Source organism: Rutidosis leptorrhynchoides, chromosome 4 (genome assembly GCF_046630445.1).
Source record: "Rutidosis leptorrhynchoides isolate AG116_Rl617_1_P2 chromosome 4, CSIRO_AGI_Rlap_v1, whole genome shotgun sequence".
Taxonomy (NCBI): domain Eukaryota; kingdom Viridiplantae; phylum Streptophyta; class Magnoliopsida; order Asterales; family Asteraceae; genus Rutidosis; species Rutidosis leptorrhynchoides.
This window is the reverse complement of record NC_092336.1, coordinates 123,104,447-123,122,265: the sequence shown is the minus strand read 5'-3', so window position 1 is coordinate 123,122,265 and position 17,819 is coordinate 123,104,447. Positions and strand designations below refer to the sequence as shown.

Here is a 17,819-nt window from a genome sequence, read left to right as displayed (position 1 = left end):
CAGGTGCTGTTTGATTCAAGCTTTCTTATCTACTACTTATGTGATGCTACTTGGACTTAGGATCAAGAGATATCGCATTTATTACTTCTGCATATGAACAATTACTTTATCGTTATTTTCATTATTGTAACGACATTTTATTTTCCGCTGCGTACTCAATAAAGTTAAATTTTCTCATTTAGTATTGTTCTCGTATTATAATATGTTGGTTTATTTGATATTAGTAACGTTTCTTCCAGACCCTATTGGGAGGACGTTACAAGGTTTAACCTATATAATTATCAATCATAATAATAGACCACAAGATTTTTATTTTTATAAACACATCTCATATCAAGCATTTCGCAAACTGCATAGAGATAAAAATCATTCATATGTTGAACACCTGGTAACCGACATTAACTTAATGCATAGAATATCCCCAAACAGAACCTCTCGTCTGTATAATAATCTCGAAGTACTAAAGCCATCCATAACCTTGAATGGGGGTTGTTAGGCCCAATAGATCTATCTTTAGGATTCGCGTCAATTAGGGGCCATTTCCCTAATTCTTAGGTTACCAGACTTGAAGGGCGATATTCCGTTTAATAATCCAACCATAGAATGTAGTTTCGCATACTTGTGTCTATTTTGTAAAACATTTATAAAACTGCATGTATTCTCATCCCAAAAATATTAGATTTTAAAAATGGGACTATAACTCACTTTCACAGATTTTTACTTAGTCGAAAATTTAAGACTTGGCCACGGATCGATTCACGAACCTATAACAAATATATACATATATATCAAAGTATGATCGAAATATATTCACAACATTTTTTATTACGTATTAATGATTTAAGTTTATTAAGTTAGCGGTCCAACGTTAGTAATCTACAACTAGTTGTCCACAGTTAGACGTACAGAAATAAATCAATATGTATTATCTCGAATCGATCCACGACCCAGTGTATACAAGTCTCAGGCTAGATCACAACTCAAAGTATATATATTATTTTGGAATCAACCTCAACCCTGTATAGCTAACTCAAGCATTACTGCATATAGAGTGTCTATGGTTGTTCCAAATAATATATATAGATGGGTCGATATGATATGTCAAAACATTGTATACGTGTCTATGGTATCCCAAGATTACATAATATATGTTAGAATACATGTATAATACAATATAAGTTAGTTAAGTTATGGTTAGTCTAGATTTGTTACAAAATTTTCGTAGCTAAAACTAGCAAATTTATCCAATTTTATTTTACCCGTCATTTCTTCGTTTCAAATCCGTTTTGAGTGATTCAAGTTGCTATGGTTTCATAATGAACTGAAATTTATGAAACTAAACAGAAAAAGTATAAATTTATAGTCGAAAATACATGTTACAAGTCATTTTTTAAAGAGGTAGTCATTTCCGTCGAAAAAATGACATCTTGATGACCATTTTGAAAAACATACTTCAACTTTATGTTTAACAATGATTTTTGGATATAGTATCATATGAAATATGAAATATCATTTTTCCAGAAAACAAACTTCCAATTCAAAGATCAAGATAGTTTTTATTTTTCTAACCCAAAACAGCCCCCGATTTCACTACGACGGCGTATGTCCGGTTTTACGGTGTTCTTCGTGTTTTCAGGTTTTCAATCATTAAGTTAGCATATCATATAGATATAGAACATGTGTTTAATTGATTTTAAAAGTTATGTTAGAAGGATTAACTTTGTTTGCGAACAAGTTTAGAATTAACTAAACTATGTTCTAGTGATTACAAGTTTAAATCTTCGAATAAGATAGTTATATATATATATATATATATATATATATATATATATATATATATATATATATATATATATATATATATATATATATATATATATATGAATCGAATGATGTTATGAACATCATTACTACCTTAAGTTTAGTAGGTAAACGTACTGGAAGTGAAAAAAATTGATCTAGCTTCAAAGGATCTTGGATGACTTGAAAGTTCTTGAAGTAGAATCATGACACAAAAACAAGTTCAAGTAAGTTTTTTACTCGAATTAAGATAGTTTATAGTTATAGAAATCAAATCAAAGTTTGAATATGAATATTACCTTGAATTAGAAAGATAACCTACTGTAAATAACAGAGGTTTCTTGATCTTAGATGATTACTTGGAATAGATTAGAAAGCTTGGAAGTAGACTTGTAAACTTGAAAGTATTCTTGATTTTATGAAACTAGAACTTATAGAATTTATGAAGAACACTTAGAACTTGAAGATAGAACTTGAGAGAGATCAATTAGATGAAGAAAATTGAAGAATGAAAGTGTTTGTAGGTATTTTTGGTCGTTGGTATATGGATTAGATATAAAGGATGTGTAAGTTTGTTTTTTTTAAATAATTCATGAATGATTTATAATATTTTTTGTAATTTTGTGAGATATTTCATGCTAGTTGCCAAATGATGGTTCTCACATGTTTAGGTGACTCACAAGGGCTGCTAAGACCTGATCATTGAAGTGTATATACCAATAGTAAATAAGGGTATGTAATTGTAAGGGCTGCTAAGACCTGATCATTGAAGGGCTGCTAAGAAGCTGTGTATTGTACGAGTATGAATACGGGTGCATACGAGTAGAATTGTTGATGAAAATGAATGATGATGTAATTGTAAGCATTTTTGTTAAGTAGAAGTACTTTGATATGTGTCTTGAAGTCTTTCAAAAGTGTACTAATACATCTAAATACACTACATGTATATACATTTTAACTGAGTCGTTAAGTCATCGTTAGTCGTTACATGTAAGTGTTGTTTTGAAACTTTTAAGTTAACGATCTTGTTAAATGTAATTAATTCATTGTTATTATACTTAAATGAGATGTTAAATTGTTATGTTAACATGATAACATGGTGTATGAATATATCTTAACATCATATATATATATATATATATATATATATATATATATATATATATATATATGTTAAAATACTATTACAACGATAATCGTTACATATATATATATATATATATATATATATATATATATATATATATATATATATATATATATATATATATATATATATATATATATATATATATATATATATATATATTGTTTCGAAATCCTTAAGTTAGTAGTCTCATCTTACTTGTATGATTCATTGTTAATACACTCAATGATATACTTAATTATCATTTTATCATGTTAAATATAGTATATCAATATCTTAATACAATACATATGTATTTAGTAAGACGTTGTTATAACGTTAATCGTTATGTATATCGTTTCGAGCTTCATAATTCAATATTCTCATTTTTTATGTATATAACACATTGTTAATATACTTAGTGAGATACTTACTTATCATAATCTCATGTTAACCATATACATGTCCATATATATATATATATATATATATATATATATATATCATCATGTCGTTTTTACAAGTTTTAACGTTCGTGAATCGCCGGTCAACTTGGGTGGTCAATTGTCTACATGAAACTCATTTCAAATAATCAAGTCTTAACAAGTTTGATTGCTTAACATGTTGGAAACATTTAATCATGCAAATATAGTTTTCATTTAATATATAATCATGGAATAATCATGAAAAAGTTCGGGTCACTACAGCGAAGCGAGGGCTACTCATACCATATTAGTACTTTATCTGCAACTGTTTACTTTAAAAGGTGATTCTTACAAATACCTGTATAAAGTACCTTGAAAAAAATCGATAATACAGGTTGAATAAGGACACGATTAATACTTGCTTAATTATTTAAGCCACCTAACTAAAAAACTAACTACTCGTATGATTCTTTCACTCACTTATTTGGTTTCGTATCAGGAACTAAAGATTTGATGCAGAGACGAGGCTTGGTCATGATGAGTTTTTGCGGAAGAACTGAAACAGCAACAACAGGAGACCCTTTGGGTATTGCAGAAATCGGTAATACTTCGATAAGAACAGTGAGCTGCAATTTTAATTATTTATTTTGGTCAAAGCATATATAAATTTTTTTTTTTAAAAAAAAATAAACAGAGGAAAAAGAGTGAAAGTTGTACCTCTGGACATTTAAGATCAACAACTGAATCTGAGACTACGGTTTTAACAGCAGCAGCCACAACTTGAAAGCATTTGGAACGATCTAGCAACGCCACAGCATTTAAGTCGCTATTTGCACCTTTTAATTCTGTTTCCTCAATTCCTCTTCTGTTGTATCCTACTGCAAACTATGATATTATTTTGTGAGCCAAATGGACCAAACATTTTAACAAAATACAAATATGATCTTTTTATAATATTTTTACAGAATAATAGACAAAATTGTGTTCTGCAGGCCAATTTGACCCGATTTAATAAAACTACATATGTTTCCATCTACCTGTTTAAAGCCATTAACCAACCGGCACATCTTGCCACCTCTAATCAAGCCCATAACCTTCTGGTTACGATGCCTCAATGACTACAAGACTAGCCATATTATTCTCTTTTGACGGGAATAAATCTTTCTTTTCATGTAGCTTTTTAACTTAATCGTGAAAATTCAAGTGGCAATAATCTATAAAATGCTAAAACGCTAGCTACTCTCTAAAACTAAAACCAAAAGGCAATTTGTAATAAGCAAATTAGTGGCATCAAATCATCAATATCAATTTCAACTTCACGTGTGTAAAGTAAACCATTTATCGCTGAAAGTCGAGTATTTCATTGGCATGCATAAGTGATGGTATGAATCAATGAAGCTAATTGTCTAGCCTAAACAAAAATTATTGAAGTAGAACATAGAACTGCAGCAGATAGTATTTGCCCTTAGGCCTTGGCTCAACGGCTCAAGATTCAAATATTAATTAATTAATAAAAACTCTAACAAAAGTTATGAGGTTTCCCTGTTCGATTTACCCGCGACGGCGAATATTTTTACTCTGGTGTACGCCGGCCTAACCGGATTAATCCGTGACCGTCTTCAAACCCTTCCCTGGCCACCACAAGATTTGAACCTGTAGAAGGATCTCAAGGCCCCAACCACTGGGCACTTAGTGATGGTTAAAGACTTTAATGATGTACCTTTACAGGTCGAGCAAGTTCCTTTCCTTCGTTGTTCATAAAATCAGCCACAAGCTTTGATACCAACGTGCATACCTCTTTTTCACTCAATATACAAGTTGTTTGAATAGGTAAAATCCTATGGCACCAACTGCATCAAGAGAGACATCCTTAGCCGGTTATCAACAATTGTACTAACCTTCGCACAACTCTTTGGACAAGTGAACAAGAACTTGAACTAAAACTTGTGTATAGCATTAATAGTCATAAAGGTTAACTTCAATTTATGTGAGTGATGAGGTTTTCCCTGTTCGGGTTACCCAGAAAAAGGGAGTGTTTAATCTTGTGTGCGCGGCCTAAGCGGATCAATCGGTGACATTTTCCATACCTTCTCTGGTCACCACTAGATTTGAACCTGAGACCTCTCGCAAGGATCTCAGGACTGGGCTCTTAGTGATGGTTAGTTTTATGTAAAATATGCAAACAACAAACATATCATAAAAATTCCTATACAACAAGCACCAATGCACATAAAGAAAGGTAATGAGAAGTTCAAACTCCATGATTTTTTGTAGGAGGTTTTCCCTGTTCGGGCTACCCGGTAGGGCGAGTAATCCGACCCCATACTCTGAGGTACGCAGCCCATCTGGATTACTCTCTGGGTGTTTCCAACCCATCCCTGGCCACAACTAAATATTCGTCCTAGACAGGATTCAAACCTGAGACCTCTTGCAAGAAACTCAGGGCTCCAACCATTGGGCTATCTCTGGTAACCACAGGATTCAAACTCCAAGATTGTCAGTACTAATTTAAATCGGTAGTATAAAGAATCTTTGCTTTGTGAATTAGATAAATATATTAATATCCGTGTCATGAGAGATAGTGAAGCTTGTAGACATAACGTATGCAACAACAGAACAAGTTAAGTACTAAACGCCTTACAGCGGTGCTTTTACGCTTCCGGATTCCAAAGACTGCATAATGTTTGACACAATGTCCACAACATTAGGACAAACGGTCCCAGAAAATGTAAGGAGAATCAAACCGCTCCTTGTCAGCTTAACCAACGAAAGAGGATCAGACCTTTCTGTATTTGTAACTGATTTTGGAGAACCTTCTGAAACGTCTCTCGCATCTGCAACCACAAAGTATGTTTGTATAATATCACACCTTTTATGATGATGATGATGATGATGATGATGATAACGGATATAGTAAATTAGTAACAACCATTACCAGTTGGTTCATCAAGAATTTTATTTTCGATATCAATAATGGACTCTTGTTCTGTTTCGTTAACGACTACTTTTCTTCTCTTTGGAGCCGCATTTTGATGGACGTCCTCTTCTTTGGTAATACATGTAGTTGTCGATTTAAGATACTGCAGAAGGAAAAACACATTCACTTAATGTGCAAATCAACAGATAGTTTCTTTATCATGCCATTAACCTAAACTCGAGACTAAATTATTAATACGTCAAATAACCTAATAATTAGTAGCTCAAAAATGTAGATTTGGTTACAAGTAAAATCAGTTTTATATTTTTACATGATAATAATAAACATCAAACCTTGTCAAGGATGGACATTGCTTCTTTTGTGGCACTTTTCTCCCTTTCTGAAAAATATAAAGATAAATCAACAAATAAACATAGCTATGATAATCATAAAGCCAAGTGTGAAAAAAGTATCAAACTTTCAACAAATTTCTGTTGTATAGCAATAAATGAAAGTATAACATTGTACAAAACCGGTGAAAAATAAATCAAAAATCCGTCAGAGTCAAGCTTAGTCAACATCCTATTACTCCCTCAAAAGTCTCGACCGAGTACCTCCCGACTAGCGATTGTTGCAACTTTTTAAACACAGAAGAGCAAAGACAAACACTTTAGACTGTTGTTAAGTACAGACATGTGCCTCTCACGTGGACTCGTCAGGTGCAGGGCACGTGATAAGATTCTTCCCCAAATTGTCATAAACAAGTTGTAGTCGTTAGTGTCAGTTGGGATTGTTGTAATAAGTCGTTGTAACAGAATTAGCTATTGAAGCAGTGATTAGGGCTTGTAATCAATTCATTGAGTTGTAAAAAGTTCTTCTATTATACTCTGTAAACACACTCTCTTGTAATGAAATCAATTAGTTCCTAAATTATTTCTTAATTGAATTGAATTCTCCGATTAATCGACAGTTAAGCATATCAACCCCTAACAATAACGTAACAAGCTAATGATATATAAAAATACAATCATGAAATATATAGTAGTAAGATAGATATAGATAAAGAGAGTGAGAGGTACAAACTGATGGGGCAAGTAATGAGGAAACCAGAAAAGGAACGATGGAGGAATGAATTGGGTGCTTTGTAATCATAACGAGGGATGCTAATTACTGCTGAATGTTGCTCCCATGGCTTCATTTCTTCATCCTTCTTTATTCCAATCTTGTTATTATTATCAGTTGCTTCCGCCATTGAAGATTGATTCTGTTTCTCTGCAGTTTAAACAACAATTCACATAAAATTAGGTCAAAAATGAGAAGCATAAATTATTTTATAATTTTACGTTTTGGTCCTCTGGCAAATTTGAAACACCATATTTAATCCCTCAATAGTCCAAAGTCAAGATGTCGGTTTCGTATAATTGTAGTCGCAGCAGCTATCCAATCGGACTGAAAGGGGAGGGAGGATATTACTTCATGATACTTATATGTATCCAACATATTATATATATATATATATATATATATATATATATATATATATATATATATATATATATATATATAGGGGGATGATTCTCACACACACTTTTTTGATCCTCACACACCAATTGAGTATTATTAGAAGAGTAAAAGGTTAAAATAGGTGTGTGAGGATCAAAAAAGTATGTGTGAGAATCATCCCTAATATATATATATATTGGTAGGATCAAGAGGGAAGTAACCATTCGGCGGGAAACGGGGGGAAGCAAAAACTTTTTTTTTTCGTTTTTTGAAAAAACTTTGTTCACGAACATTATAGATGAGATGAAAATATGAACATTTAGTAGAGACACTTTGTGATAAATGTTTTTATTTTGGCCGGAAAACGCTCGAAGAAGTAATATATAACAATTATCGTGTTTTTCGAGCATATTTTGAGGTTTTAGCTATTGGGGTTTAGATATTAGCGTTTAGATATTAGGGTTTATAGGGTTTAGATATTAGGGTTTAGAAATTTAGGGTTTAGGGTTTAGATTTAGGGTTTAGATTTAGGATTTAGATTGAGTTTTTAACACGAACGGTTTAGAGTTTAGGGTTTAGGATTTAGGGTTTGGTGTTTCGGGTTTATGGAATAAACCCAAAACATCAAACCCTAAACCCTAAACCCTAAACCCTAAACTCTAAATCGGGCTAAATTTTACTTCACAAAACATGAAAAAAGACGTTCATATAGTTCACGAACAATATTATCTTGAATGTAATTTTTGTCAATCGTTTTTCCGCCTAAATAATGACATTCATCACGAAGTGTCTCTTCTAAATGTTCATATTTTCGTGTGATCTTGATGTCGGAAAAAAAATTTCAAAAAAAACGAATTTTTTTTTTTTTTTTTGCTTCCCCCCTCCCCCCGATTGGTTACTTCCTCATTGATCCTGCCCCTATATATATATATATATATATATATATATATATATATATATATATATATATATATACTTAGTGAAATGACCCGTGAAATCACGGGTTTATTTAAACGCAAACGTTTAATGATATGTTTTAAGTATTAAATGAACGTAAATGCTAAAATCATTTAGTTTAATGACCCGTGTAACCACATAATCCGACTAAGAAACTCGTCAGCTGAACATTTCATCAAACACCTAAAATGTATATTAAACAATCTACATCGAATCATAAGAGATAATATTGGTTGTCATTTTATTTTAAAAGTGTAAATTAAAATATAAATTTAGAATTGGTTTCGTTCTACCTAGCTTTTATACTTTTTCGTACTCAATTCAAAATAATAAATTAAAATAATTCAAAATTATTTAATTTTAATAGTTAAAATAATTATTAATAAGACTTAATAATAATTAATTAATAAGATTTAATTTTAATTCAAAATTATTTAAATTAATGACATCACCCACCATGCTTAGATTTTTTTCTTTTTATTTTTGATTTTTTTCTTAACAAAGGAATTAGCTTAATAATGACATCATCATTTTAGAGATTTAATAGAAACTATATATATATATATATATATATATATATATATATATATATATATATATATATATATATATATATATATATATATATATATATATATATATATATATAGGGGGTAGGATCAAGAGGGAAGTAACCATTCGGGGGGAAGCGGGGGGAAGCAAAAACTTTTTTTTTTTCGTTTTTTGAAAAAACTTTGTTCACGAATATTATAGATGAGATGAAAATATGAATATTTAGTAGAGACACTTTGTGATAAATGTTTTTATTTTGGCGGGAAAACGCTCGAAGAAGTAATATATAACAATTATTTTATTTTTCGAGCATATGTTGAGTTTTTAGCTATTGGGGTTTAGATATTAGGGTTTAGATATTAGGGTTTATAGGGTTTAGATATTAGGGTTTATAGGGTTTAGGGTTTAGGGTTTAGATTTAGGGTTTAGATTTAGGGTTTAGATTGAGTTTTTAACACGAACGGTTTAGAGTTTAGGGTTTAGGGTTTAGGGTTTAGGGTTTGGTGTTTTGGGTTTATGGAATAAACCCAAAACACCAAACCCTAAACCCTAAACCCTAAACTCTAAATCGGGCTAAATTTTACTTCACAAAACATGAAAAAAAGACGTTCATATTCTTCACGAACAATATTATCTTGAATGTTATTTTTGTCGATCGTTTTCCCGCCTAAATAATGACATTCATCACGAAGTGTCTCTTCTAATGTTCATATTTTCATGTGATCTTGATGACGGAAAAAAAAAATTCCAAAAAAAACGAAAAAAAAAAAAATTTTGCTTCCTCCCGATTGGTTACTTCCCCATTGATCCTGCCTATATATATATATATATATATATATATATATATATATATATATATATATATATATATAATTTTTTTTTTTTTTTTTTTGTGACAAAAATATTAATATGTGTATATATAATAGAACCGAGGTTCCAGTGAAGCAACATAACATTAACCAGATCAAAACGCTCTATATATCCAACATTGAGTGGTTTTTAATAAATATAAATCTATTGTATTGTATATGCAGAGTTTGCAGACTAAATTTTGTAATGTTCCATTAGCTATGTAGTCCAAATAGAAAAAAATGTTAGTAAGTTAATACTTGGCAAATGTTCCAACAACAAGAATGGCAAAAGTGCAAAACGCAAGCAAAACTAACTAGACATCTAAACATGATCAACAAACAAAACACATAAAAAATAACCCCAACTAAAACAATACAAGAGGGCCCGTAATCAATACCCGCAAGAATAATAAGGACCATCTCACCGGAACAAACCAAGTGCACGAAACCACAAACAATCAAATATCGTTCACGAAAGCCGAAAATTTCTTCAATTCGGCACCTTAAACAATTTTATTCTTGTTGGGCTTAGTCGACATCTTCGAGTTAATAAGCTTAGCTTCCACTCGATCGCGTTCAAACTCTTTCATAACCAAATCAAGGAACCCTAACTATGAGTCCACTTGTGTATGTGTCCTTGATCTTAGCCTCAGATTAACGTTTAATGTCTATATGAACAAATAATTGCTCGAGTGTTTTTTTAACACCCATTTACAATAAATCAAGCATTGCATACCAAATATGACATCACACGAAGTAATACACACCAAAACTTAGTTCTCATAAAGTCGCAATGCATACGCCTTTTCAGAGGTCATCTGCCTTATATGGCAATTCGGTCGATAAAAGAGCACTAAAATAGCGTACAACTTAAAAACATTTCCATCCCTGGGTCATAATTAGCAACAAAAGGGTATGTGCATAAATACTAGACCAACGCAGAAAGACTACATTTGCAGGTACACGGTTAGTTACAGTTGAACCGCACCTAGACTACTTCTCTCCAACTAACTGAAATCATCGAATTCGCAACACCAGATTCTTCAAAAGTCAACGTGCTCTCATAGTCCATCTCTTTCACGGCCCCCGGAATAGCATGACTTAAACGGAATGGCTTCTCGTTTCCACAATTTGCAGCACAAAATGACCACAACAACTGTAAACACAAAATTAGTAAATAAAATCAGACCAACAAATACATAAATATTAAAATATAAAACCAGCAAAAATGTATTGTTTAGGCAACTCGATTGCAGGGGGGGCGAAGAGGAACACGACGATATAGTGGATATCAGAATTGGGGATCAGATTCTACCCCCGCAAGAGTCCTTTAGATATTTAGGCTCGATGCTTCACATTTCGGGAATGATAGATGAGGATGTGACGCATCGTATACGAGTAGGATGGTTGAAGTGGAGGGCTGCGAAAGGGGTGTTGTGCGACAAGAAGGTCCCACTTAAACTGAAAGGTAAATTCTTTAAGGTGGCAATTAGACCAGCCATGTTGTACGGATCAGAGTGTTGGCCAATGACGAAGGCCCAAGAGAGGAGGATGGAGGTGGCAGAAATGAGGATGCTTAGATGGACGTGTGGTAAGACCATGCTAGATATGATACCAAATGGAGTTTTTAGGGAGAAATTGGAAGTTGGGAACATCATCAACAAACTTAGGGAAGGACGACTTAGATGGTTTGGGCATGTTAGGAGGCGCCCACTTTTAGCCCCAGTTAGGAGAGTCGAGACCCTCGCCGTTGGCGGCATAAGGAGAAGGGGTAGACCTAGACGTAGGATGGAGGATAGATTGAAGCTTGACATGAAAGAGCTCCTACTGACGGAGGACATGACTTCTGATAGGAGCCTGTAGAGGAGTAGAATTAGAATTATTGAGTAGGTTTTTTTTTTTTTTTTTTTTTTTTTCATTGTGTTAGTTACTTTTATTATACAACTACATATATAACTATAACCAGATATTCAATAACCACACTATTTATACCCCTCTACATGGTTTATATGCCTTTGTATCTATGTATATGTTTTTAGGCTATATATATGTACCGATGTATATGTTTGTAACTATATATGTATCTATGTATCTAAGTACATATATTGGTGTATGTATGTTTGTCTGTCTTGTATCTGTACCTAGGTATATATATCTACGAATGTATCTATATGTATTTATGTTTAGGCACGTGTTTTTTTTTTTTTTTTTTTTTCATGCTTTCGTGTGGTATATATATATATATCGATGTGTGTGTCTGTGTGGGTGGGTATATATATATATATATATGTATATATATATATATATATATATATATGTATATGTATATGTATATGTATATGTATATGTATATGTATATATATATGTATATATTTTGTTTGTCTGTATGTCTACCTGAAATTAAATGGTTATGTGCACTATTTTATTCATGCTCTTTGCCCTACTGTTGTGCATTACTGCTATATGTGTCCCCTTTATGGTTACTGTGTATGGTTGCTTCTTGCTAGGCGCTCATTACTCGTACAAGTACGTATCATTTGCCCTCTCTATTTCGTTCTTATGAGCTCTTCAGGCCGGAGGTCCTTTAGGAAGCAATCTCTTTTGCGCTAGAGTAGAGGGAGGGACGACCTTATCTAGGCGCGGGTTCTATACCCGCGGGTGGAGTAGTGACTTCCTTCTAATCTAGGGTACGAGGAATGATTGTCTACACTCACCTCCCCCATACCCCACTTTCGTTGGATTGGGTATTGTTGTTGTTGTTGTTGTTGTTGTTGTATTGCAGATATTAGATTATCATCAATATCAAATTATAATTTTCTTATATGATAATTTTTTATTTTTATATACAAAGTATTTATAGAAACTCAAGAGAAGACACAAAGAGATTGATGATAGCCCGAAACTGTGACCAATTTGCCATCTTCATACTAAAGGTTTTTTTTTTTTGTTTTTTAAAAAAAAAAAAAAAAAAAAAAAAGAAATCCTAAAAGATTTACCTTTATTGGATCGGTGCGTAAGAAATTTCTTTGAAGCCTTCGTCCATCAGGAAGACGAATTCCGACACGACAAAGCAAGTTCGTATCACCTTTAGGTTCTTCAGGCAATGGTGGATAACAACACTCGTCTTTCTTCGGGGATTTTTCAACGACTCCCGAGTCTTTTAAAGAGTCTTCAGCGCTATCGTTCATCGTTCCCAATGATAATATTCGTGCCAACCTCATTTCCTCATCATCTTCATTTGTTTCATCTGCAATTACATAAAAACAAAATTCATTCGAAGCTAAATCTATTTCTAAAAAATACATATACAAAGGAAAACAAACAGTATTAGCATTAGCAGACCTTCAATTTTAGGAGGCGAAGTGTGAGATATATCTCTTGAACGTTTGTTAGACAAGTTAAAATGATGATCCTTTGGACTACCATCCATAAATTGTAAGAGATCCTGTAATTTGACGAAATTTCATGTTTAAAATTAGACGTTACTATATTCATGAACTATAATAAACTCTTCTAATAAATTCACAGGTGAATGATTAAATGATGTACCTCTAATAAACTCTCTGGTTCGATCATTCCACGCCATAACCGCATTTTTTGACCAGTGACGGGGTCAATGACAAGTGTAACGGGAACCGAATCCAATTTATAGTAGGTGTTTACCTTGCTACCTTCTTCAGCATCATCGTATACCTATGCACACCAAAATAATGAATCATATTGACTCAAATATTCTTCTCAATATACGTTTGAGTTGGCACGTAGATTAATATAGTAATCATTTATTGTCTACAGAGTCCTTTGGTAAACACGAATACAAATTCCCAATCAATTCAAGTAATAACTTTTAAAAGGAAAAAAAATATAGTAGAGTCAGTTGAAGGGAGAGAACAAAATATTTATAACACATGCAAATTAAGCATTCTATTCTATTGATGTATATTTAACAAAATAAAATTTTCTATTGTAATCGAGTATGTTAGCTCTCCTATTAGTCAATAGTGATTTAAACAGAAGTTATAAATATAAATTCTATTGATGTGGCAACTAATAGAGTAATGGATCTTAGGTCAAAAATCATCGCAGGAAAACCATAATACTCGTAAGAATCCTAAGATCAAATGATGGAATTATATGTACTAGTAGTTAATAGTTAATAACCTGCGAGATCGCGGAATATTACCAATACTTTATTAATAATCAATCAATAAGTAATATTTAGTAATGAATAACAATTACTACTCCAAATAACTAATTTACAGGGAGATAAATAACTAATTTGGATGGATGTCTCCCTAATTTGGATAAAAATAATGTTTTGGTCATAATTATAATCAACGGTTGAAATCCAATCAATGGTTCGAATTTAAATCAATGGTTCAAAAATACAAGAGAAACAAATATGACATCATTATGATTTAAAATAATCATCTAACGGTTGTAACTGAAGACGCGTACCTAATTACCACTTTCTTTTGTTAAATATAATATAGTTAGATAGTTAGATTTGATAGTTACATAAGAAGTTAGATATTAGATATATTCTAGTTCAAATATTGTCGGATAAAATGGAGTTGAAAAGACCACCTGCCAGAAAACGAAATTATTGGTGATTGTTTGAGCAACAGCTTCGTTGGCCCATGTGTCCCGGTTAAGCTGCACAATAGATATTTACAAACATTGTTTATCAGTAGATACAGCCATGCGACATCAGTACGCAAGCGTTATAGAAAAAAAGGGCAAAATATATTACCATATGTGAGTTAAATTCTCTAGTAGATTGGACATTCACTAGTAACCATCTGTCTTGGCCAATAGCAGCTTCTTTTGCCTGATAATAAATACTTTCTACATTTCAGTAAAATAAATAGATATTTTTACAAAAAAAAATGCCGCTAAGACTAGTTAATATATTACCTTCTCAAAAGAACCATGGAACAACAATTCAAAAGGAGGACGGTATAAGGATGCAAGGTTATTATTATCTCCGGAAGCTTCAGTTGCTGACGTGGATCCCTTTTCTGCTTCCCAAATTCCCGGTTGTTTCGGTTCCTCGGGAACTGGTGTATCGAGTTCATGTTGATAAACTCCCAATCTTGATGCTCTAAAAATATAATAAATAAAACGAATAGAAGAATAAGTAGGGAGATTCAATGATTCATACAAGTACATAACACTATACAAACATAAAAATAGGGAGTTGATACTCACACACCAGTTTTTGATCCATACACACTTTTTACCATAAAACTTACAATTATAACCTTAAATTTATCTTGGGACTTGAACCTCTATTATTGTAAGTAAGGACATAATAGTCAATTTCGTGTGTATGGATCAATATTGAGTGTGTGAGTATCATCTCCCATAAAAATAGCTATATATATAGTAGTGCATAAATGGTGTTATATCCTATAAATTTAAAAGCTGAAAATATGTTCCGTAACACAATTGTTGATTTAGTATATCGGTCTATTTTGGCGAAAGGGAAGATTACCATATATACTGTAGATTATTAGTTTAACGTGCAATTCATTAGACTATTCCTAACCGTCATTGTGATGTCAGAGTCGTATTGTGCACTTTTTGGTGAAAAAATGAGTTTTTGACTGTGACTATATTTGACCCCCATTAACCCAAAATGTCAAGTTTTTGTGACAAATATTTGGAGGGTGATGTGGTAAAATCTGATTAGAAATTAGGTGAAAAAAATAAATTAAATAAATATAAAATGTGTTGAGTTGTGATTGGAAGAGAAAAATGTCAAATGCAAATTCACTCCCGTCAAATATTCGACTCACGCTTCCGTCAGTCACAAACTAACGCCGGGAGCCGCTGCCACCTCATTTGACGGGTTGGATTTTACGCCTCGTTAGAACCAGCCTTATCCACTAATGACCCGTCGCAACGCCCCAGAACGCCCACTAGGGGCGTTCTGGGGGCGTTAAGGTTGGTAACTGGACTAAAAAACGAGCGCATTAACAACAACAACAACAACAACAATACCCAATCCCATATGAGTGGGGTATGGGGAGGTGGAATGTAGACAATCCTTCCTCTATCCTAGAATAAAGAGAAATCATTTCTCCACCCCGAGTTAAACACTCACAAGAGCGGAGAGCGCATTAACAACAATAACAAAAACAAAAGCAAAAGGATGAAACCAAAAGATAAACAAAGTAAAGTAACATACCCATAATGCATTGGAGAGTCGTAAAGGACATCCCTTTTAACTGGTAAAGGCGCGCGAACCTCACCGTCATTATATCCTCCAACATTTTCAACCGCCACGTCATCGTCCCCCCACCTGTAGTAAGAACATGACTCGATTTAATAAAATTAACCAACTACAGAATCTAAAACAAACGTACACTCGTATCATTAAGAACTTCCTATATATGTTAACTTACCCCGTACTTTGAGCTGACGTGAACGCCTCATTTTCCACCGGTGGAACATGCGAAGGTGCTGTAACAGATCCAAATTCATTCCCTGCATAAAAGAGCTGAACAGCATCTTCAAGCTGCCAGCTTGTTGCCTGAACGTTAAAAATTTACACCATCAGAATCTTTTTTATACATTTTTTAAGAAAAAAAACATAACCAGCCAAAAAGAAATCAAAAAGATTCATAATTGTTATATTCTAAAACAATTATGTCATTTCAAAACCACATTTGATTTTAATTTTAATACCAATTTTCTGTAAATGATCACAAAACAACAAATGTATTACCCTTAGGGCTACCGTTATTAGAAAGTGTTGTACACAACGGTTAATAATTATATTTAGGGTGATGGTTAATCAAATGTATACACTTAAATACTCAGAAAGGTGTACGGGTAACTAAACTAATATACACCTGAAGTAGCATAAACCCTAATGCCATGAAGAAAAAAAATAAAAACTTTTCTATACCTAAACAACATCAATAACAACAAAGTTTAGATTATCCAAAAAAGGGAGCAGATTTATGAAATAAAAACTCAAATTATAAACATAAAACTCGAATAAATAATTAAAACCAATATAAAAGAAACCTGCAAAAATTGTCTGGCAGTATCAGCAGTCTGACCAACTGCAATTTCAAGAAATAAAGAAACCATTGTTTGTTGGTCTGTAGCAGGCATAACTCCACCACCTTCCATCTCCGATTAAGATTCTACTGTATTTCTTTAGTGGGTTTCTTAAAAATTGAATAAAGATCACAACTTTCAAGTTATGCAAACTTAAAACCCTGATGGGAGAGATTAAATACGAGGTTGAATTATAAAAATAAGAAACTCCAGTTTTATTTTTGTTTCGTTTTGGGGGTTTCTAAGATTTGGGGATTTTATAGAAAATTTATACCCGACCGAAACACCAGGGGAGCATTTTATACGGAGCCAAAGAGTTTAAAAAAAAGAAGAAAAAAAAATTGATCAAAATCTGGATTTTCAAATAATAGTTTAGGGTGCGTTCTTTGCCTGCTAGACCATCTTTAACCCCGAAGCCCATGATGGGTGTGTTGATGGGTGAGCTGTGGTGGTTGATGATTGTGTTGCCACAATGCTGGATAATGGGTAGGGTGCTGAGTAGCATGTTGGGTATTTTTTAATTTTTGTTTTCATTTTTCTTGCATTTAATTTATTTTGTTTAATTAGTTTATATTATTATTTTGTAATTATAATAACAAATTAATTTAATAAAA

At 32.5% G+C, this 17,819-nt stretch overlaps 2 protein-coding genes across 2 annotated transcripts; both read right to left on the bottom strand.

Annotated features, from left to right (window-relative positions):
- Nucleotides 1-3,603: 3,603 nt before the first annotated feature.
- LOC139843298 (uncharacterized) lies at nt 3,604-7,537 on the bottom strand. The gene is made up of 7 exons (XM_071833368.1): nt 7,352-7,537; nt 6,622-6,668; nt 6,287-6,431; nt 5,993-6,185; nt 5,072-5,201; nt 4,069-4,236; nt 3,604-3,977 (listed from the first exon to the last, which is right to left on the bottom strand). Exons 1-7 carry the CDS (start codon nt 7,518-7,520, stop codon nt 3,828-3,830), a joined length of 1,002 nt encoding a protein of 333 aa, XP_071689469.1. The 5' UTR covers nt 7,521-7,537; the 3' UTR covers nt 3,604-3,827.
- Nucleotides 7,538-10,777: 3,240 nt separating this feature from the next.
- On the bottom strand, nt 10,778-17,604 carry LOC139840099 (plant UBX domain-containing protein 7-like). Its single transcript, XM_071830323.1, has 10 exons — nt 17,170-17,604; nt 16,542-16,669; nt 16,325-16,438; nt 15,049-15,235; nt 14,885-14,962; nt 14,719-14,787; nt 13,681-13,824; nt 13,474-13,576; nt 13,128-13,378; nt 10,778-11,287 (listed from the first exon to the last, which is right to left on the bottom strand). The coding sequence occupies exons 1-10, from the start codon at nt 17,275-17,277 to the stop codon at nt 11,120-11,122; spliced, it is 1,350 nt and encodes a 449-aa protein (XP_071686424.1). The 5' UTR covers nt 17,278-17,604; the 3' UTR covers nt 10,778-11,119.
- Nucleotides 17,605-17,819: the final 215 nt, after the last annotated feature.